The sequence below is a fragment of the Oryctolagus cuniculus genome, chromosome 6 (assembly GCF_051225735.1).
Source record: "Oryctolagus cuniculus isolate XC-2025 breed Fujian yellow rabbit chromosome 6, ASM5122573v1, whole genome shotgun sequence".
Classification (NCBI taxonomy): Eukaryota; Metazoa; Chordata; class Mammalia; order Lagomorpha; family Leporidae; genus Oryctolagus; species Oryctolagus cuniculus.
Genome location: NC_142872.1, coordinates 125963618 through 125986587, shown reverse-complemented (window position 1 = coordinate 125986587; position 22970 = coordinate 125963618). Strand labels below are relative to the sequence as shown.

The 22970-nt window shown below is 41.8% G+C and overlaps 1 protein-coding gene across 8 annotated transcripts in view; it reads left to right on the top strand.

The window, feature by feature from the left end:
* The window catches only part of RGS22 (regulator of G protein signaling 22), a 145673-nt gene extending 126818 nt beyond the window's left edge, over positions 1 to 18855 (top strand). For all 8 annotated transcript variants that reach the window (XM_089336388.1, XM_089336386.1, XM_089336385.1 and 5 more), the window contains 5 exons: positions 3401 to 3559; positions 13070 to 13171; positions 16366 to 16459; positions 16573 to 16653; positions 18442 to 18855. In XM_089336388.1, coding sequence (XP_089192514.1) covers positions 3401 to 3559; positions 13070 to 13171; positions 16366 to 16459; positions 16573 to 16653; positions 18442 to 18464 — 459 coding nt within the window. In that variant the 3' untranslated portion in view covers positions 18465 to 18855. The remainder of the gene's footprint in view (positions 1 to 3400; positions 3560 to 13069; positions 13172 to 16365; positions 16460 to 16572; positions 16654 to 18441) is intronic.
* Positions 18856 to 22970: the final 4115 nt, after the last annotated feature.

Below are 22970 nucleotides of genomic sequence, written 5' to 3'. Positions count from 1 at the left end.
GTCATGAATTAAGTGACATGAAACAGAGATTTAGGGTATGATTGCCCTTAGGCATGGAAAAAGACCATTATTCCTTAACATTCATTCGTGAGCCAACTGTGTTCTAAGTCCTCTGTGGAAATGAAAGTAGACTCTCAATCCAAATTATGCATTAAAAAGGCAAAAATATGGAGGAGTGATTGAGGATGTGCTGGAGAAAGAGAATACGGTGCCAACATTGTAGCATCTGTTAATGAAAAGATCTCAGAGACCACTTAGCTTAGCCTCGGTCTGCTGATTAAATGAGACCAGAGCTTGCCCATTTATATCAAAGACGTTGAGCCTTATAGTGAATGTCAAGAGCTGCTGATACTGGTTAGTTCCTGCACACTTGCAGGGATTAGAGCCAATGATTTTTATTGGAGTTCTCTAGTCGAAAATTTCTACCTGATTTCCTAAAACCAAGACCCAGATAAATCTTCTAGATGGACCTTGGAGTATCTAAAATTGAGAATTTAAATTTGGGGCCTCATTCCCTGAGTCTGTTACTCCTCCAGTTTGCTAAGGAAGCTCAGGGAATGGTGTCCTCTCCTATCCAGGTTTGCAAGCAAAAGATCTGAGTGCCATGCTCAAGTTTCTGTCTTTACCCCATATCTAACCAGTCCCCAAAACTTGCCCATCTGCCTCCTTGTTGCCTGTCATTCTACTCACTTGTCCCCCACTCCACACCCTGACCTTACTTCAGATCTACAGTATGTCTCACATTCGTTACCAGAACTCCTTGTCTGTGGGCTCTCTCCAAACCATCCAGCTGATGGCAGGCAGAACAATCTTTTTCAGATTATATGTCAATTATGTCAATGTTCTGCCTAAAATGTTTCCTTTAAAAAAAAAAAAGATTTATTTTATTTATTTGAAAGACAGGGCCGGCACCGTGGCTCACTTGACTAATCATCCGCCTATGGCGCCGGCATCCCATATGGGCACCGGGTTCTAGTCGCAGCTGCTCCTCTTCCAGTCCAGCTCTCTGCTGTGGCCCGGGAAGGCAGTGGAGGATGGCCCAAGTCCTTAGGCACCTGCACCCGTGTGGGAGACCAGGAAGAAGCACCTGGCTCTTGGCTTTGGATCAGTGCAACGCGCCGGCTGTAGCGGCCATTTGGGGAGTGAACCAACGAAAGGAAGACCTTTCTCTCTCCCTCTCTCTCTCTCTCTCATTCTGTCAAATAACTCTGTCAAATAAATAAATAAGAGTTACAGTGAGAGAGAGAGAGTTGAGAGAAAGGGTCTCCTATCCACTGGTTCACTCCCCAAATGGCTGCAACGGCCAGAGCTGAGCCAATTCGAAGCCAGGAGCCAGGAGCTTTTTCTGGGTCTCCCACGTGGGTGCAGGGGCCCAGTGACGCAGGCCATCCTTTGCTGCTTTCCCAGGCGCAGTAGAAAGGAGCTGGATGGGGAGCGGAACAGCCGGGACTTGAATCCATATCCATATGGGATGCCAGCCCTGCAGGCTGGGGCTTTCACCCACTGCGCCACAGCGCCACAGCGCCACAGCGCCAGCCCCTGGAAAGTTTTAGCTGCTCCACACTTCCCTCAGAATGAAGTCTACTACCCGCATAACATGCCTCTCCTATTGCTCTCCCCTAGCCTTGCTGAAGGATGTTCAATAAATGGTCCTTACTATTTTCCCTCTTGAACTTCTGCAGTAACCACCCTTCTCCCTTGTATTTGTCAGTGCCCCAACACTTAGTACACTAAATCCAAAGTGAATCTCCTCATTTCTGACTTTCCCATTGGACAATAGGCTGACTGAAGGCAGAGGATGTTTTTTGTGGGCATTTTTGAAACACATGAATGAATGATGAGAAGAGATCTGTCCTGGCAGAAAAGAGTAGTGTCAGACTGGAGATGACAGCAAGACTGAGCAGAGGGGCCGGCCAGCACACAGCTCACCCTCACGCGGGATGCTTCACAGCCTGGGAAGGTCTCTAGCTTAAGGGCAGCAGGCTGTCCCAGCTCCGCCCAGTAAGGCAAGTGACCTGCCTGGGAAAGCCCGCCGGACTCTAGCAATTCACCAGATCAGTCAGGCAGAGCACGTGAGGATCCACGTACTGACTGCACTGCAAGGGGGCTGCGGGCAGGCCAGCGCGAGGTTACAGTGCAGATCAGTCCAAGAGGCTTCTACAGCACGTGCAGGACCCTCAGGATGGGCTGAGTCCGGCGGGCTTTCCCAGGCAGGTCACTTGCCTTACTGAACGGAGCTGGGACAGCCTGCTGCCCTTAGCTAGAGACCTTCCCAGGCTGTAAAGTGTCCCGCGTGAGGGTGAGCTGTATGCTGGCCGGCCGCTCTGCTCAGTCTTGCTGTCATCTCCAGTCTGACATTACTCTTTTTCTGCCAGGACAGATTTTACCTTCATACTGCCTATAGAATTAAGTAACAAAACTATATTTTAGAAGGAATAAGTAATTTTAGCATTACTAATGACATTCATGTATGAAAAGAAGAATAATGAAATATGCCCCCATTCTGGACTTCGTTGCTTGCTGTAACATTTACTTTTTAGAAATTCCTTTTTTTTTTTTCCCCCTGAACAGTTGGCTTGGAGCCTAATGGGATGGTCCATTTTTCTCCAGGGCATTAGGTAAAGACCATTCCTAGCACTAAGATGTTGGACTTGATCTGATGTGGCAAGTCTTACCTTCTTGGAAGTAATGTAGGTCTCTGGAACTAATGGAAAAACTTGGCAGGGGAATTAGAGCAACTATTCTTATCTCTATAAATATCACAATTAATCACTTAATGTAAAGTGTCCTCATAGAAAGCATTTGTCCAGGATACCATTCTGCTTTTTAAAATGTTACTTTTCTTGCTCTCACATAAAAGGGAGATTATATCATTTAAAAGTTACTTGAGATTTATTCTCAGATCTGCAGCTTTGTTTAAGAGCTTTTCCAGAGGCAAAATGGTATTTCCTTTCTCTAAAAGAAAGAAAAAGGGGTTGGGGTGGGGTGGGGGGGTTCCCCGTGATGAACTGAATATTTGGAATACTTGCATAAAGCAGCAGAGTGTGTGGCAGATCAACTAGTGTATGTTTTAAAAGAAAACATAAATTTCTTATTTAAAAAGACCTAATGGATTCTTTATTAATACAATCAATTGGTTAGGGAAACATAAAGAATAAAGTGACTTTTAAGTGTGTTTAGTGTATTTTTTTAAAGAAAGGTTTCTTATTGGTAATAAAAAACCTTGATGATAAGCATATGCTGAGCTAAACTGTACCAAGAAGTCTGGAGACAATAAGTTAGAGGAAACATGGTGTATATTAAAGATAGAATAGTTAATCCATTATTATGGTGAATTAGAGTTTAAATCGGTACATTTGTATAAAATTGTAATCTGAGACATACTTTGTTTTTTATACAGATGACAATTTTTGGAGTTCTGTTTAAATTTTGGCCTCAGTTCTGTGAGTTTAGGAGGAACTTAACTGATGAAAAAATTATGAGTGTTTTAGAGAGAAGACAAGAATATAATAAGCAGAAAAAGAAATTGTCAGCCATGGAAGATGAAAAATTTGGAAAGGTGAGACCAGAGTCATTTGGGTTTGAATGTGACTTTTAAAAAGTGTGGGATAAGTGTGAATTTATAGAAAGATTTGAGCTGGGGAAACAAACAGAGGGGTGGTGGAATTCAGATTTGAGTGGCTTTTAAGCCTTCCCTTGGAACTTTCAGACTTGTTCTTGAATTCCTCAGAATACATCCCTTCTTTGGGAAGGCTTCCTTGCTACTCCTAGGCAATGTTAGCAGCTGACATCCCCTCCACTGTTCCTCTTTCTCCTAGAACACACTCTGTGTTGTCCTGTAATTAAGTTTCCCCTTGTGTTGTCTTGGCTGAGGTAGTCAAAAATAGTCTATGCCTTATTCACCCATATTTCATAAGCACTTATGCTAATGTTCAGTCAGTGCCCAACTACTAATCATTGTTTCTTGAGTAAATGGGAATTAATGAGCTAATATTACATGCTTGAAGAGTAATTTTTGAGTATTAAAATTACAGAATGGTACATCACCGTGAAGTTGGTAAATATGAGCCACAAATTGGCTGGCGTTATCCATCCATTCATCTGTCTTTCCATATGTTTATCTGTATCTTTTAAGTAAGAAGGGGTAATTGCTGCCAGGTGAAATATTTCATCTTATTTATCAGCTTATGCTTATTCTGTTTTTAAAAGAAATTTAAAAGATGCCAAGGTATTATGATGAACACTCATATTTGCACAGGTTAATATTTCATATCATTTTTTGTTTCCTTAAATGAAATTTTGCAAATAGAGTAAAATTCCCTAATCCCAGTTCTACATTCTATATCATGTCTATATTTAAGAGCCACTGTTAAGTTTGAGATATATTTTTTAGCTCTTTTATTTTCTTATAAACCAATAGTCAGACTCATTTACTGGTTTAGTAATTCACACATTAAAAGCACCACACTTAGTTGGACTGTTTTACCAGTATCTAACCTCTCTTTATCTGAGAGAACATTTATTCCCATTTTTACTAAAGTTTCCATTAGGGTTAATACATTATTTTTCCATGTTAACATTTGTTGCGGTATAGCCAAATTTGTACTTAGAGAATTATATTTTCATTGTGATGGTTGGGCTGAATCACGTAAAGGGAAATTTGAAGACGCTGGAATTGATTGGTGTCTTAAATGCTTAGTGTATTGCCCTTCCAGCTCTTTCAGAAGATTGTTGAATCCATGTGTATGCATTCATAATGAAGACAAGATACCATGTTGTATATATTTTAACATACTTGAATATTATAATATTGTATTAGTCTGCTGAGGCTGCTATAACAAAATAACCCTATTCAGGATGGCTTAAACCACTGAAACTTATTTCTCAGTTTTAGAAGTCAGGGATTTCAGATCCAGGTGCCAGCCAATGAGCTTCCTGGAGAGGGCTCTCTTCCTAGCACAGTAGAAGGCCAACCCTCTTGCCGTGACCTTACAGGGCCAGGAGAGGGAGCGTTCCGCATCTTGTAAGGCCACAGTTAGCGCCCTGTCATGATGACCTTATTTATCCTAATTACCTCCTGAAGACCCTATCTCCACAGTCCCACTTGGGCGTCAGGGCTTCAACACGTGAACCCGGGTTGAGGGTGGAGGAGTGGGGACACAGCTGTGTCTGCAACACTTGTTGGGCAAAATGTCTTTATCTTGCTTTTTAAACTCAGCTTTATGTCATTTAATTCTACTTGCACTGTGATACTTAGATCTAATTTATTCCATTTAATTGTTGTATCCTGTTCTAGTATATGAATAGCACTGTTTTATAGAACAGCTTCTTTAGTGTTGAGTTCCCCCCGGCCCAGTTTTCACCTTTCCAAACCGCATTCACTGCAGACAGCATTCCTGTACATGTCCCCGTATTCACATGTATAAATTAAAAAAAAAATTTTAGTTTTTCCAGGTGCTACAATGTTTTTCCTGTGAATGGATCAGTTTATATTACTCCCAGCAGTATATGAGAATACTGCTTTTTCCATTTGGTAGTCCCTGTCTGGTGTATTCAGATTTATTCATCTATATTTCATATCAGTTTTTGCCAGCTTGATGATTAAAATGGGATTTCATCATGCTAATGAATTTTTAGTAAGAGCAGCTCTTCATGTATTTATTGATTATACAGATTTCCTACTCTAGTAATTGCCTGTTGAGTTCTTTTGCTCCATTTGGGGATGTGGAATATTTGCCTTTACCTAGTTTTTTATTTTTAATGAAGTCTGGATATAAATTCCTGTTTGCTATAAATATCATAAAGATCTTCACAGAGTCCATTGTCCCTTTTTTTGCACTACTGCCAGCGATGTATAAGAGCTGAAGTTACTCCTTATCCTCGCCAACACTTACTATTGTGGATAGTTTGTTTTGTTGTTCTTAGGTGCTTATTTGCCATTTTTGTGTCATCTTTAGTAAAACACATCTTTTGCTCATTTTTTAAAAATCAGGTTGTTTGTTGTTATTGAATTTTTGTAATCCTTCCTTTATATCTTCTGGATCCATATCATTCATCAGATATTTTTCAAGTATTCTCTGATTCCACCTGTGGCCTGTGAGTCTTTCACCAATCAGATGAATCTCATGTGAGTCTGCTAATGTGGCTTTAAAGGCTCCCAACAGAGCTTCCCATCCTAGTCTTTTTCTCTCTTCTTTTATCAATTTGATTGATCGTCCACTGCATGTAGTACCTATTCTAGGTGCTAGGCATGAATATATTTTATATACAGTATAAAGGTATAGACAAACATACACACTTAACTGTAAGCTACATAAAACAAAATAATTTCAGATCACAGAAAATGAGCAATTAATTATTTTGAAAGAAGAGAGGACAGACCAATTTGAGTTAGTCTTAAAAAGTGAGGTGTTTAGCAAATGGTTCTAAGTATATATTTATTGGATGGGTGGATATAGAAGTGATGAAGACATAAAGTTCTTTTAGTGTTCCCCAAGCTCCACAGGAGAACTTCACTGCCTTCCTAGTATCAAGTATTTTTCTGTTTGCTAAGATACGTGGTAAATATAATATCTGAAAGTTGGAATGTATGACTTGACAACAGTGGAGAAATCTTAAATTGCTACTTCAGAAATTCGGGAGGTGTGCTTATATCATCCATGTTGTACTTTGGTTGTGGAATTGCAAAAGCCTTTGATTTGTCTTCCCATATCTGACAACTACTAACTGGTAACTGCTAACAGAGTCGGGTTCAGATCTTGACTATTGAAAAACAACATGAGGCCGGCGCCGCGGCTCACTAGGCTAATCCTCCGCCTAGCGGCGCCGGCACACCGGGTTCTAGTCCCGGTCGGGGCGCCGGATTCTGTCCCGGTTGCCCCTCTTCCAGGCCAGCCCTCTGCTGTGGCCAGGGAGTGCAGTGGAGGATGGCCCAGGTGCTTGGGCCCTGCACCCCATGGGAGACCAGGAAAAGCACCTGGCTCCTGGCTCCTGCCATCGGATCAGCGCGGTGCGCCGGCCGCAGCGCGCCGGCCGCGGCGGCCATTGGAGGGTGAACCAACGGCAAAAGGAAGACCTTTCTCTCTGTCTCTCTCTCTCACTGTCCACTCTGCCTGTCAAAAAAAAAAAAAAAGAAAAACAACATGTTTTGTAGAATAAATAATCCTTTAGGGGAAAAAAGGGAATTCTTTTGAGTAATCTTATTAACAATAAACATTATTATTAATTATTAGTAAATACAACTTTCACACATGCATTCATTTTAACATGGGAGATATAAGAAAGACCAATATAGTAGCAGATGTTTCTTTCAAAGTTTTATTGTTAGTAAAGACAGATGAGAAAATGCTGAAAAAATGAACATAAGAAGCCATGATTTTTCTTATAATATAAAAATGTGTGCTCCTAGAGACATCTCTTACTGTAAAAAGCATTGTACTTTCCTGGGTAACCATGGGCCTATCTCTTAACCCTGTGTATCTCAATTTTATCTATCAACGGTTGGTAACTATTAATCTTGCCTGTTTTTGGAGAGATTAACTTGATGTGTATATAAAACATATGCATAAGCTGTTCCATCATATACTTGTAAGATATTATTCGGTCATTTGCTCTGAGATAGGATAGCATAGTGGATATAGGAAAACACCCTCAAGTCAGACTATCTGCTTTTGAAGCCTGACCTTACATCAGTTAGCTGCGTTAGGTAAACCACTCACTTCCCTAGACTTTTTCTCTTTTTTCAGGAAAATGGAGATAGTGAAAGAACTTATGGTATAGAATTGAGAAAGGTCTATGAAGCATAATGCTTATCAGAAAGCAAATGTTGGTACTCATAGTATCTCATTAACTATCTTCCATAACAAAACCAATAATATCAAATATAACTCCCATTTTTAAATTTGTTTCAGGAAATCAAATGGAACTAGGTAGTCTATGGAAAGTTATAATAGGAGAAAGAATCTTGTGAAAAAGTTTCATTTAGTTTTATATAATCTAGTTTAATAACAGGTACTTAAAATTGGGGGAAACCCAACAGACCGGAGGGAAGGGGCGAAGAAGGAAAAGAGGGAGAAGGAGAGTGTAAGAGAGAGGGAGTGAGAGAGAGATCAAGAAACAGAGAGAGAGAGACAGAGCCACGTGTTCAGGAACAGGTGCCTCTTAAAACTTTGTAGAAGCAGCAGATCCCATTAGGATGGGGGTGGAGCTGACACCAGTGGTTGGGCCATGTGGTCACCTGGCTTCCAGCAATGGCAGGGGGCTAGAGCCTAGGATGGTGTCAGGGTGTAGATTACACTATAGATAAGACTGTGCCATTTTCCTAACATTCCCCCCCTTTTATTTTTTATAAAACAGTAGTTTTATGGGATTACATTAGCACCAAAAGATCAGGAGGGGTAGAGGGACGATGATCTGTCTTTAGAACTACTTCCTGCTGACATGGGGCAACAAAGTACTCTGTTGGCATGGGGTGATGTCTCAAGCCACTGCCGCCTGGGTGGGGAGCCGAGTATATCCCTGTAACAGTATTTGGTTGACTGCCTGGCTGGTGAAGGCCTTGGTTCATTCCATTATCACCTCCTGTAAACACTTAAACAGACATGGTAGTATAAAAGACAGGGTGAGAGGAGCAACCAATGGTCCTAATAGTGGCATTAACCAAGTAATAAGAGGATTTCATAGAGGAGAGGAAATGAGGAGGGGTCTCTGGACCCTTGTGAAAACTATCTTATGGATGTGGTTTAAAGCTGATCTCAACCAAGACTGGGAGAAAAGCCAGTCATCTTTTGCAGGTAGAGAGGTTTGTCTGTAGAGAAATTCTGAGCAATTATACAATATTAAGTTGGGGAGAGGACCATCAATACACACAGGTCAGGAGCAGAGCCATTAATGTAAGAGTAGAGGCTATGATTACAAATGAATAAGCCCCAAGTGGGCTAGACAGAGTCTAGAAAAAAGGACAGAGTCATTATTAGAGGACCTAAGAAAGGTGCTATCTAAGCCACAAATAAGTTCTCAGGTTGAGAGGCAAATAGAAACTGACAGAAGGGGCCTGATAATAATCAGGTGGGCTTTAAGGTCTTGTCAGTTATGAGGCCCAGACCTATCTATCTCCTCACATGGGGTGCATCCTAAGGGAGGTGTGAACCTCCTTGCAGAAGGCACCCTGTTGACTTCCATTACCTAGCTGGCCTGGGAGGAGAGCTGGCCAGGTAAAGGCAGGTGGCATCTCTAACAGGAAATTTACAGTTCTGTCTGCAACGTTACTGACCCTACTTGGCCGTCCGCTCAGCTGTGGTGGTTTGGAAGCTGGGTCAAGTGAAGGGCTTTTCAGTTTAGAGCCAGCAAGATCTGTGGCTCTTTGGCTCTGGGGAAGTTCCATTTCCGGTGATGCAACTCTTGACTGGCATAGCTGCCAGGGCTCTTCATAAGCTGACTTCTGTTGAAGCCCTGTCTTTCCACATTGAAAGCCACTGCAGTGGACTGGCCTGTTGGGTCTCTTTGAGGGCAGATCACTGTACAGAGCAGCCTTTAATAGGCCTTACACCTACCTTTGCATTTCTTCTGATGCCTAGCTTTCTTTTCCTCCTGGTTTTTGTTAAAATACACCAGAGGATGCAAGTCAAGGGGGTGCTCAAGTCCCATCTCTAATCTTCAATGGCCTAAACTAGAAGTTTATAGTCACAGTCATGTTGTGGTAGTCGTTTTTCTGAGATAGACAATGAACAGTGGCAAATTGAACAAAGAATCACAGTGATTTAACTAAATAAAAATTTCCAACTTTAAAAAAATTTATTTATTTGAAAGGTAGAGTTACAGAAAGAGAGGCAAAGACAGAGAGTTCTCCCATCTGCTGGTTCACTGCCCAGATGGCTGTAATGGCTGGAGCTGGGCTGATCCAAGCCAAGATCCAGGAGCAGCTTCTGGGTCTTGGGGGCGCAGGAGCCCAAATACTTGGGCTACTTTCTACTGTTTTCCCAGGCACATTAGCAGGGAGCTGGATCAGAAGTAGAGCCTGGACTCCAACTGGTGCCCATATTGGATGCTGGCATCATAGACAGTGGCTGTACCACAGTGCTGGCCCCCCAACTTTTAAATGGTAAAAAATAAGCAAAATTAACAGGCAAATTAGGAAACATATGATGTAAGTAGTAGAGTAAATCAGGGAAAAATACTCAACAGAAAACCAGGAAAAGAGCATCAACAGGCAATTTACAAATGAAATACAAGTGAATAAAAGCATTCAAATATGTTCAGCCTTGCTGGTAACTAAAGACATGAAAACTGGCAAGAAGAAAATTTTGGAAGACCCAGTATTGATTGAGGTGATGAGAAATGGCATGCAAGCTCAAATATTTTGGAGAAAATGTAAAATGGTACTTGCTTGCTAAAGGGCAGTTGATATAATATTGTTTAAATTGTTCATTCTTTTTAATCTAGCAAATATGCTTTTAGAATGTATTCTAAGAGGAAGAATCAAGAAAGTGCACAAAGATGTGTGTACAGAACATCATTTATAATAGTCAAAACCTGAATTAATTTATAATAGGACACTTATTTTTAAAATATTTATTTTTGTTTATTTATTTGAAAGGCAGAGAGGCAGAGAGGGAGAGTTTGAGAGAGAAAGAGATCTTCCAACTATGGATCCACTCCCCAGATGGCCACAACAGCCCATTATAAGCCAGACCAAAGCTAGGAGCCAAGAACACCCTGGAATCCCACATGGATAGCAGGAGCCCGAGCAAATGGGGCCATCTCCTGCCTTCCCAGGCACATTATCAGGAAGCTGGATTGAAGCAGAGCAGCCAGGATTCGAACCAACAGTGTGATGTGGGACGCTGGCATCACAAGCTTAACCCACTGCACCACAACACTGACCCCTTGAGGAGGCATTCAGTTATCTATGGTGTATCCCTTTACTCACCTGTTGAAAATGATGATATAGATTATTCACTTTATCATGCAACAAATATTTGCGTGGCTAAGACCATCCACCCACAGAAACTGGTGATATGCAATTTATTCATTTCATCATCCAACAAATATTTGAATGCATGTTAAATGTTCTACAAGTAGATATACAACGGTAAGTAATAACAAAAGTTCATCTTACATCACAGCTCTATATTTATTCACATAGCAACATTTGCACAACATATTGTCCATGAAAAAGTAGATTTGAAAAGAACATTTAGGGGTGGGCATTTGGCGTAAAAGTTAATTAAGATCCTGCCTGGGACACATACATCCCACATCAGAGTGCCTGGGTTCGAGTATCAGCTCCATTCTCAAAATCCAGCTTTCTGCTGGTTGCACACTGGGAGGCAGAATATAATAGCTAAAGTACTTGGGTCCTTACACACTCATGGGAGATCTGGATTGAGTTCCTGGCTCCTGGCTTTAGCCTGATCCATCCATGGCTACCTAAGCATTTGGGAGAGTAAAGTGGATGGGAGCTCTCTCTCTCTCTTTGTCTTTCTCTGTTTCTCTCTGTGTGTCTGACTTTAAGTAAAATTAAATTTAAGAAAGAACACTTCTACATTGATTCCATTTATAGAAATTTGTGTAATAAAATATAAATATTGAAAATATAGATTATAATTAGAGATCTATGCATTTTCCCTAGTGAGGAATCTGGATGGATATTCAGTAAAATGTTTATAGTGATTTTTCTTAAAGCTTTTTTTGGGAGTGATTTTTATATTCAGTTTCATTTTTCTCATTTCTAAATATTTTTATATTACTATTAAAGAAAATTAAAGAACTGAGACAGGCATTATGTCACAGCAGGTTAATCCACCATTTGGGATGGTCACATCCTGTGTCAGAGTGTCTGTGATTGTGTCCTGCTTCTGCTTCCAATCCAGCTTCTGGGTTCTGGGTTGCACACCTGAGAGGCTGTGTGTGTGTGTGTGTGTGTGTATACTATATATATCATAATACTATATATATAATACTGTATATACTATATATAAACACTATATATATATATCATATATATCCTATATATATCCTATAGGTTATATATATCATGGCCTATGTACTTGGATTTCTACCGCTCATGTGGGAGATCCAGATGAAATGTCTGCTCCTGGCCTCAACCCGCCCTGACCCTGGCTTTGAAGGCATTTAGGAATTAAATCAGCAGATGGAAGATTCTCTCTCTGTCTGTCTGTCTCTGATTCTGCCATTCAAATAAAAAAACAAAGAAAAGAAAATTAGAGTCTGGTGTTGTGGTGTCTGTCATATCAGGTAAAGCCATTGCCTGCAATGCCAGCATCCCTTATGGGCACTGGTTCATGTCCTGGCTGCTCCGCTTCCAATCTAGCTCCCCTCTAATGGCCTGGGAAAATCAGCAGAAGGTAACCTAAGTGTTTGGACCCCTGCCACTCATGTAGGAGACCCAAGTGAAGCTCCTGGCTTCTGGCTTCAGCCTGATCCAGCTGTGGCTATTGAGGCCATCTAGGGAGTGAACTTGAGTATGAAAGATCTCTGTGTTTCTTCTCTCTTTCTCTGACTTTTAAGTAAGTAAAAAAATATATTTTTTAAAATTATTTATTTATTTGAAAGGCAGAGTTACAGAGAGAGAGGGAGAGGCAGAAAGAGACAGACAGACCTAGAGATATCTTCTATCCTCTGGTTCACCCCCCAAATGGCCACAATGGCCAAGGCTGGGCCAGGCCAAAGTCAAGAGCCAGGAGTCTCATCTGGGTCTCCCATGTGGGTATAGGAACCCAAGTGCTTGGGCCATCTTCTGCTGCTTTCCCAGGTGCATTAACAGGAAGCTGGATCAGAAGTCAGGCATCCAGGACTGGTGCCCATATGGATGCTGGTGCTGCAGGCAGTGGTTTAAACCTCTGGACCACAGTCCTGGCCCCATAAAAATAAATCTTTTATTTTTTTAATTAAACAGCCCAACAGTAGACTGTCACTATTAACTTGATGAAACCTCAAGTTTAGCACTTAACTATGAAATATTTTTAATATGATGTTGACTCCTTAACTATAAGTTTCTTTTAACATAGCATTATTTGTTTTGGAATAATTTAACTTCATATAATTACAGATTGGAATCAAACAATATACAAGTGCTGCTGCAGGGTCCACTGTCAAAACACCTGTGATAGCCAGTGACTCTTTCCTAGACCTGCAGGCATACGGCCGACAGGTAAGCAGACAAGATGGCACAGATCTCACTTTCTTTCTAGAGTGTTGAGTAGCAGAGCAGTAACTAAAGTTGCATTTATTTGAAAATGAGGCTGCAGTTGTAATACCAGGAGAGACTGGAAGGGAATCCCCATGAGCTTTCCTAGAACATTAAAAGTTTAGCTGATCCTGGATAACGCAATCACAGAAAATAACTTCTCAATACATATGAAGATGATTTAAATTGAAGTTGAAATGACCATCTTATTGAAAAAGAGAATTAGAGAGATAATAGAACAACATAGAGCATATATAACTTGTTAAATTTCTGAGTTAAGAGATGGGAGAAGAACGTCAAATGCTGTCTCAATTTTTCATTTTTTTGAGTGGTCATAAGATTGGCCAGTGTTTGCAATGTTAATGTTTATATTTACATGTATAACTAGCACATTCATACTTTCTTCAAGTTTCATGAGTTTAATTTATGTCATTTTTCTGTGTGTGTGACTTGTACTGGGAACATCTATGTTTTAGAGTCTAACACCAGCTCAAGAGTCAATCTGGGGCAGGCATTTGGCTAGCGGTTAAGACATTCATGTTCCGTATCAGAGTACCTGGGTTGGACAATCACCCGTGGCTACTGAGTGCAGCTTCCCAGCGGTGCAGACCCTGGGAAGCAGCATGGTAGCTCCAGTCACTGGGTGCCTGGCACTCACTTGGGAGATCTTGATTGAGTTCCTGGCTGCCAACTTCCGCTTTAGCTCTGTCAGCCCAACCCCAGCCCCAGGCACTGTTGACATTTGATGAGTACAACAGATGGGAACTCTCTCTGCCTCTTAGATAATTTTTTATTTAAAAAAGGAAACAATCTTTTTAAAATAATTTATTTATTTAAAAGGCAGAGTGGCAGAGAGAGAGAGAGCCCTTCCATCTACTGGTTAAACTCTTCAAATGACCCCAAGAGCCATGGCTGGTGCAGGCTGAAGCCAGAAGCCCAGAAGTCCATGTTGGTCTCTCATGTAGGTGCAGGGGCCCAAAGACTTGGGCCATCTTTTGCTACTTTCCCACTTGCATTAGGAGGAGCTGGATCTGAAATGGAACCACTAGGACTTGAACCAGTGCTCTAATATGGGGTGCTGGGTGCTTAACCTGCTGTGCCACAACATTGGCCTCTTTTTGGCATTTAGGAATTTCAAATAAGTTCAACTACTCAACTGAGATAACCAACTGATAGACTATGAAACTCTTACCGAGAGAAGTGGCCAATTTTCTAGAACTAGATAGTGAAAAAGATATATCTAATAAGACCATGTGGAAATATATTTGTTAGCAAAAAACTAAGATTAAATTTTGGAAGCATGCTATAAAAATAAAGGGGAAGTTAGATACCAGGCTTCTAATTTTTACTGTCACTTAAAAGTCATTGTTATCTAAAAGTCTGAAAATAATCATATGACCTCCTTTGAACCCATTTCCTTATGTGTTGGAGAGAGAGAGAAAGGGATGATGATGATAATGCTGATGAGATCCTGTCATATAGCGAAAGATTATTTTTTTAAGATTTATTTTATTTATTTGAAAGACAGAGTTAGAGAGAGAGGTAGAGCCAGAAAGAGACAGAGAAATCTTCCATTCTGCTGGTTCACTCCCGAAATGACCACAACGGTCAGAGTTGCGCCAATCTGAGGCCAGGAGCCAGGAGCTTCTTCTGGGTCTCCCACATGGGTGTAGGAGCCCAAGCACTTGGGCCATCTTCTACTGCTTTCCCAGACCAGAGCAGAGGCTGGATCTAAGTGGAGCAGCTGGGGCTTGAACCTTGCCCATATGGGATGCCAGCACTGCAGGCTGAGGCTTTAACCCACTGCACCACAGCACTGGCCCCATCACAGGATTCTTAAGAAACTAAAAAGCTTTTGGAAACCAAAGGCATTTTTAAATATAAATTTTATTATTATTATTATTTTATTATTGCTATTTAATTACCCTGGCAACTTGTAAAATAGTAGTACATTGCTAGTTTACAAGTATGGATACCCTGTGTATGCCTTTGTTTTAGGTAGATTTTTCACAGTAAATATTTTTAATTAATCCAAATACAGAATTGGATCTTTCCAAAGTGCTGAAATTCACAATTCAATGTAATAGATAGATGTGACTTGAGTAACTATCAAGATAACTATAAAGTTTTGTGACATTGATTTATTGAGAAATAATATAGTTATTTTCATGTCCCCACCAGCACCCTAACCAGAGAATTAAAAAATTTTAGATCAAAGGGCAGGCATGTGGCACAGTGGGTTAAGCTTCTACCTGGAATGCCTGCATTCCATATCAGAGAACCCATTTGAGTCCTGGCTACCTTGCTTCTGATTCAGCTCCCTGCGAATGTGCCTGGGAAGTAGCAAATGATGGCTCAAGTTCTTGAGTTACTGCCACTCATGTGGGAGACTCATGGAGTTCCTGGCTCCTGGCTTCAGCCTGTCGAGGGGGGGGGGATTTGGGGAATAAATCAGCTGATGGGTGATTTCTCTCTCTTTCTCTCTCTTTCTCTGTCACTCTGCCTTTCAAATAAATGAATATCAAAAATTGAGAGAATTTTACATCAAGGCTCTAGCAAAATGTACCTTTATTTCATCATATTCATTTTTAAATTTATTTATTTACTTACCTACTTTGTTAGTAACTTACATGAAAGGCAGAGTGAGACAGAGAAAGTGAGGTCTTCCACCTGTCGGTTCACTTCCCAAAGGGCTGCAACAGCCAAGTCTGGGCCAAGCAAAAGCCAAGAACCAGGAACTCCATTTTAATCTCCCAAATGGTTGGCAGGGGCCAAGTACTTAGGCTGCTTTCCCAAAACATTAACAGGAAGCTGGATTGGAAGTGGAGCAGCCAGGATTCAAACCAGTACTCTGATATGGGGTGCTGGTGTTGTAAGTGGCAGCTTAACCTGCTATACCACAGCACTTGCCCATAAATATTTTCATGAAAATGGAGTGTAAGCTAAATTGATAATAATTTGTGGTACCCAGTTAAAAGGCTGCAAGTTCAGTTTGTGAAAATCTATTATCATCATAAATTTAGGATATGTACCTTCTCTTTAAATATGTTATACTGCAATAAAAGTTTAAACGAAGGGGCTGGTATAAGCTGTCTTACCTTCAGTTTATTTCTGGAAGCAAACATTTCTAGAATTAACTTTGAAAATTGTTTTGCCAGCCAACCTGGTGCTACTCAAAGTATATAGAAGCTCTAGAACAGGAGAGAATTCTTCTTAAAATCCAAGAAGAATTGGAAAAAAAGTTGTTTACAGGTAACTTTTGGTTTTTGCTTGCACAGTTGCTTTGTTATCCTCTATTGCAGGTTAATTTTTGAGGGCTTTGTCAATAATTCACTGTTTTTCTTAATTCTCTTATTTTTGTACAGGCTCACCATCTCTTACAAATTTTAGGTCTACTGGTTCAGCTCTGTCTTTGAAAAAGAATTTGTCTTCCCACACCGCCCAGAGTGAGTTTCCAGTTACAGTATGTCTTTAGCTATTTCTTTCTTATTTTTGGAGTTCTTTCTCTTACATGCCCATTTGGAATTTCGTGGGTGGAAGAGAGGAAAACTGATTTTCCCTAACTGTTCTGATCCCTATGTTGAGAGAATGTAGGGTGTGTGTGTGTGTGTGTGTGTGTGTGTCTGTGTGTCTATGTGTGTCTGTGTCTGTGGCCTGTCTTTTGTTTTCTCTCTTCTACTGAGGAGGAAAAACCAAAATATACCATTTTTCCAGACTGATAACATTCATATGAGTATATACGTCCTGCTGCTGATAGGTGCAAGGAGCAGCATATTCTGACAGTTGGTCCCATCATGAGCTTTTAGTACATACACTCATGCACATCTCTCTCACACACACACACACACACACACACACTCATATATGCTCCACTAACAAATCGATGGTAGGAGGAGAACTTTGCCTCTATTTTGAATGGCACAGTCACCTAGGAAGAAAGACCTCTGCAGAGTGATCATTTATTGCTTCTGTTTACTACTTGTCTTATCTTCCCCTCCATACAGAACATGTATGGAAGAATGGGCTCTCGCTCAGTTTTTCTAAGTTGGGAATAAAAGAAGGAACTGGAAATAAAATAAAAAATCAAGCTTGTGCCCTCCTCTCATACAGATATTGATGTGAATATACAGTTTCCATTGAATACTAACAGCATTTCACAAGTCCCTTGCCAATTAATCTATCAGCATAATGTAGTGTATGTGTAACCCACTAACCCAGTACTTTAAGAACCCGCTTAAAAGTCCTCTTTCTCTTTCATCTTGCAGATTAGCTTTTTGGTTTCTTAAAATCCTTAGTTTTCTGGTTCTTGGGAGGTCTTAATATTCTTAGCCTACTCATTTATTTTGTCTTATTTTATTTTATTTTTAAAAGATTTTTTTAAGTTTATTTGAAAGGCAGAGTTTCAGAGAGAAGATGGGGGAGAGAAAGAGGGAGAGAGAGAGAATGAGAATATTTTCCATCCACTAGGTCACTTTGCAAATGGCTGCAATGGCCAGAGCTGGGCCAGGCCAAAGCTAGGAGCCTGGAGCCACTTCCACATCTCCTATGTGTGTGCAGGGGCCCAAGCACTTGGGCCATCTTCTGCAGCTTCCTCAGGGCACATTAACAGGGAGCTGGATCGGAAGTGAAGCAGCTAAGTCTTGTACCAGCACCTATATGGGATGCTGGCATTGCAGGTGGAGGCTTAACTTCCTATACCACAACACAGGCCCCTATTTTATTTCATTTTTAATTTGAAAGACAGAAAGAGAGCGAGCAAGTGAACGAGCGAGCGAGCTCCTATATGGTAGTTCATTCTCCAAATGCCTGCAATCACTGGGGCTGGGCCAGAATGAAGCCAGGAGCCAGGAACTCAATGCAGGTCTCCCTCAGTAGTGACAGGGGCCCAATTCCTTGAGCCACCAGTGCCTCACAGCATCTGTCAGAGTCAGAGGTGGGTGTGGAAGCCAGGTGCCTGGGATGTGGGCACCTTAACAAGCATCTTAACTTCTAGGCCAAACGCCTGCCCCAACACCCCTCATTTTTTTTCTAGTTTACCCTAGCCACTGCTCCCTTCTGCTGGGTCCTGTTAGGCCAACCCCACACAGTGCTTCCAACATTTAGGGTATGCTAACACAGCTGTTCACTTTCTTGGTCCTTAGGAGAACTCCATGTGAGTTTTGTTGTTGTTGTTGTTTTGGATTTATAGTTCCCATATATGCTTATGTTTTTCTTCATTTGTTTTTCTTTTGCAGGAATGTTTTCCAATCCGAGTTAACTGACATGAGAGCTCCAGTGATTTTTTGATGGTCTGCATTGAAGCAGGCCTAGGCATCTAAATGAAGTCTGGCTTGTTTTACTTCCACAGTTTTAAGACTACAGCTAGTATACACATATGATATGCAAGACTGTAAAAAATGTCAAACTTATTTAGAATAAAATGACTGCTATCTAGATTGGAAGAATCAAACTTTTTGGTGATCACAGTCCTGAAGTAATTGTTCAACAAGTATTCCTTGAGCATTTACTGTATTTGGTTAGCAGATACATTCAAGTGTTAGGGGGTGAATATTCCTAGGAATAAATTGGCCCAAACATAAAGGGAAGTGCCTTCCCCCACCTCATCCCCAACTCTACAGGAACCATAAATTAAAGCATTAGTTCTCACACTTCAGTGTGCATAAGACTCATTTGTGACATTTGCTAGCAATGTACATTTTCTGAACCCACTCCCCAAGAATCTCATTCAGTAGTTCCTGGGCTGCACGTGGGGAAAGCAAACCCACACAGCTCTATACATTTTCTGGAGGGAAAGAGCAGTGTGGGAGAAGTGAGCTAGGAGGACCCGAGTCTATGGACCTCTTGACCCATGAACTCCAAAGACGATGACCCGGATTATCAGGTTAAGCTTCTAGTTTATGCAGTCCTGGAAACTTTCTTCAAAGTAGCAACTGTCATTCTGAATTCTCTGAAAATAATTAGACATTTTTAAAGGGGGAAGTTGCAGGAGACCTACCTCAGAAATCGTCTTTCTTCTGAAGCAGAGAGTTTGGGACTACTTTCTAAAAAATCATTGGAATCCTATAATTCTCTATGCTCCTGCAGTACCCCATCCTCTGTGCCCGTGGAGTTTGTGCCAGTTTCCATTCATTGTCCTTGTTCTTTATTTCCTTTTTTGTCTCCCACTCTTGTCCCTTCTTGTTTTTTATTTTTTTTTCCCACAGGCAGAGTTAGTCAGTGAGAGAGAGAGACAAAGAGAAAGGTCTTCCCTCCGTTGGTTCACCCCCCAAATGCTGCTACAGCCAGCGCACTGCACTGATCCGAAGCCAGGAGCCAGGTACCCCCCCTGCCTGGTTTCCCATGCAGGTGCAGGGCCCAAGCACTTGGGCCATCCTCCACTGCCTTCCCAGGCCACAGCAGAGAGCTGGACTAGAAGAGGGGCAACCGGGACAGAATCTGGTGCCCCAACCAGGACCACAGGTGCCGGCGCCGCAGGTGGAGGATAAGCCTTCTTGGGTTTTAACTGAACATTTTAGTGGTTCCATTTTCTCTTCCCCTCTTGCTTATCAATTATACTTCTTTTTAGAAATTTCTTACAGGTTGTCCTAGAGTTTGCAATACACAATTAGAACTAGTAAAATGCTACTTTAAAAGAACTGTATAGGGCTTCATGGATCTCTTTCCAGGTTCATTCCTTAGCTGTATCTGGTCTGTTGATGAACTCATCAAAAGTATTCTTCATTTCTGCTACTGTGTTTTTTATTTCTAGCATTCCCACTTTCCATATCTATGTTAACATTCCACATTTGTTCTTATATATTGTCTACTATTTTAGTGGAACTCTTAATGTTAGGTAGGAAGTCAGAAATGAGCTTATGTGTGTGTGACAAAGGCCTAAGGAGTTGACATCTAGATACAGCATCTGCATCTCAAAGTCATCTCCATAACCTTCCAGGTGCAGCCCAGTATCTGCACTTCAAACATCCTGCCCCATCCTGATCTTCCTGGGGGTCCTGCCCATCTGTCCTCTAACCAGGGTCAGGCTTCCTCCTGTCTGATAACTGCAGGGGGAAAACTCAGAAAGGAATTTTTAGTATTTACATCCAAGAAGTCCTTTGTTCCAGGAGAAGAGAGGAAGACAAGACCCATCCCCTTAAAAGCCCCAGCCTACATGTAAACCGGGAACTCTCTCAGGTCCTGTCTGGAGAGGTGCCCATCCGCTCTTACGGATGTCCCTGCCCTAATAAACCTCGCTATTTGCTTTCCCCTGCTCTCTGTCTCACGCCTGAGTTCTTTCTTGCACAAAGACAAGGGCTCTGCCTTCTCTGGTAACATTAACGTGTTAATCATAGTTATTTTAAACTTGTGTTCTAATAATTCCAACATCTCTGCCATAACTGAGTCTAATTCTGATGCTTTCTCTTTTTTTTTTTTTAATTTTTGCATGCTTCATAATTTGTTATTGAAAGTAAGACATTATTTATCAGATGAAAGTAGCTAAAGTAGGCCGGCACTGTGGCTCACTAGGCTAATCCTCCGCCTTGCGGCGCTGGCACACGGGGTTCTAGTCCCGGTCGGGGCGCCGGATTCTGTCCCGGTTGCCCTTCTTCCACGCCAGCTCTCTGCTGTGGCCCGGGAGTGCAGTGGAGGATGGCCCAAGTGGTTGGGCCCTGCACCCTATGGGAGACCAGGAGAAGCACCTGGTTCCTGCCATCGGATCAGCACATTGCGCCGGCCACGGCGGCCATTGGAGGGTGAACCAACGGCAAAGGAAGACCTTTCTCTCTGTCTCTCTCTCTCACTGTCCACTCTGCCTGTCAAAAAAAAATTTTTTTTTAAAAAGTAGCTAAAGTAGATACACCTTTAATGGGAGAGTATATGTTTACATGATTAGGGTTTAGGTGATATTTCCTGTTTGCTGTAGCTGTGGTTTCAGAGGCTGAAATTTTCTCTGTGCCCTTATCTTTGTCTCTCCTGTTGTTTTGGGGTTTTCCTATATACTCCTTAATAGAACATGAAGCTTCAAATTCCTTTATCTGTAATCCCTGATATGATACGGAAGTCCTGTAAATGTGGTGGTAGGGAATGGGGAGAGAAGAAGCATTTTAGTGTCCAGTGGTTAGGCCTCAGTGTTTTAATGGACCTGAATGAATACTTCTTTCCCTAGGCTGTTTGAGCTTCGGTAACACCTTCCTTTGTTAGATTCTGGTAAAACAGTTTCCCTTCAGGGTAGGCCTTGTTAAAAACAACTGGGAAGTCTGGATGTATTTCAATGGCTACTCTACTCGCCAGAAGCAGGGATTTTTTTCTCTATGTTCACAGATGCACCTGCTGAGCCTCCTAGAGCTAAAATTGGTCCCTAAAATAGGTCCCCTCAGAGTTTTTAATTCTCAAGCTAGTGTTACACTAAGACGCTAGCAATTTGATAATTATAGTTTGATAATTACAATTTCAAGTGTTCTACAGATACTTCTTTTCTGGTAAACTGATTCTTTGCATCTGCCTGTCTCTCTCTCTCTCTCTCTCTCGTTTTAGGGGTAGCAGATTGTCTTATTATCATAATTCTTTTATAAATATAAGAAGAGTTACTGATTTCTAATGTGTCCAGCTTCTTTCTTGTTTTGAAGATGGTAGTGTTGACCTGTAAGCTCCTTACATGTTGGCCTGGGACTGTCCACTGCATTGTAGGGTACTCATTTATTTCTTTATTTTAAAGATGTATTTATTTATTTGAAAGGCAGAGTTACAGAGAGGCAGAGGCAGAGGGAAGGGTCTTCCATCAGCTGGTTCACTCCCCAGATGACAAAAAGGTCGGAGCTGCACTGATCTGAAGCTAGGAGCCAGGAGCTTCCTCTGAGTCTCCCATGCAAATACAGGGGCCCAAGGACTTGGGCCATCTTCTACTGTTTTCCCAGGCCGTAGCAGAAAGCTGGATCAGAAGTGGAACAGCCAGGACTCGAATTGGCACCCATATGGTATGCTGGCACTGCAAGCGGAGGTTTTACGCACTACGCCACAGCACCGGCCCCTCTTTAGACTTTTGAACATGTTTTGTTTTGGGGAATCTCTGTTTACAGTGGAAAGTTTAAATTCTAGTTCCCTAGCATTTGTGTTTGAAATATGATTACTTCCTGGTTCTATAACACTGCAATAGTACCTTCTAATCAATAATGACTCGTTTTAGTTTCTATATGACTATTGTTAGGTAGGAAGTTAAAATTAGCCTATGTATATTTCTATATGACTACTGTTAGGTTGGAAGTTAGAAATTAGCCTGTGTGTATGAGAGGGGCCTGAGGAAAACACAGCATCTGCAGCAGGTCACCTTGTATTTCACACTTGGAAGCCCTGTCCAGACCCAGACAAGTTTACAGGTGGTCTCAGCCTTCCCCCACAAGGGGAGCTCCCAGGAGAATCCTCTCTCCTCAGCACCAGATGGGTTCCCGGCTGCTAGCACTGGGCGATACAACCTCACAGCCTTCCTCCAAGGCAGGCACCCTGGGGAAGCTCCTCCGCCTGTGCCAGGTGGGCTCCCCAGTCTGACAGCACTGAGCAGGGAAACCTTGGGAGGAATTTCACCCGATTCACGCTCAGCAAGCCCTTTGTCCTGGAGGAGGAGGGGGGGTGGGAGGAGAAACAGCTGGAAGAACTGGACCCCTTTCCCTTATAAGCCCCAGTCTGACTACAGACTGCTCGCTCAGCTCTCGGCTCTCTGCTGAGCCGCCCACCTGGCCTGCCAAGTGCATTCTCTCCATTCAACCACATAACCTTGCTTTCCCCAGTC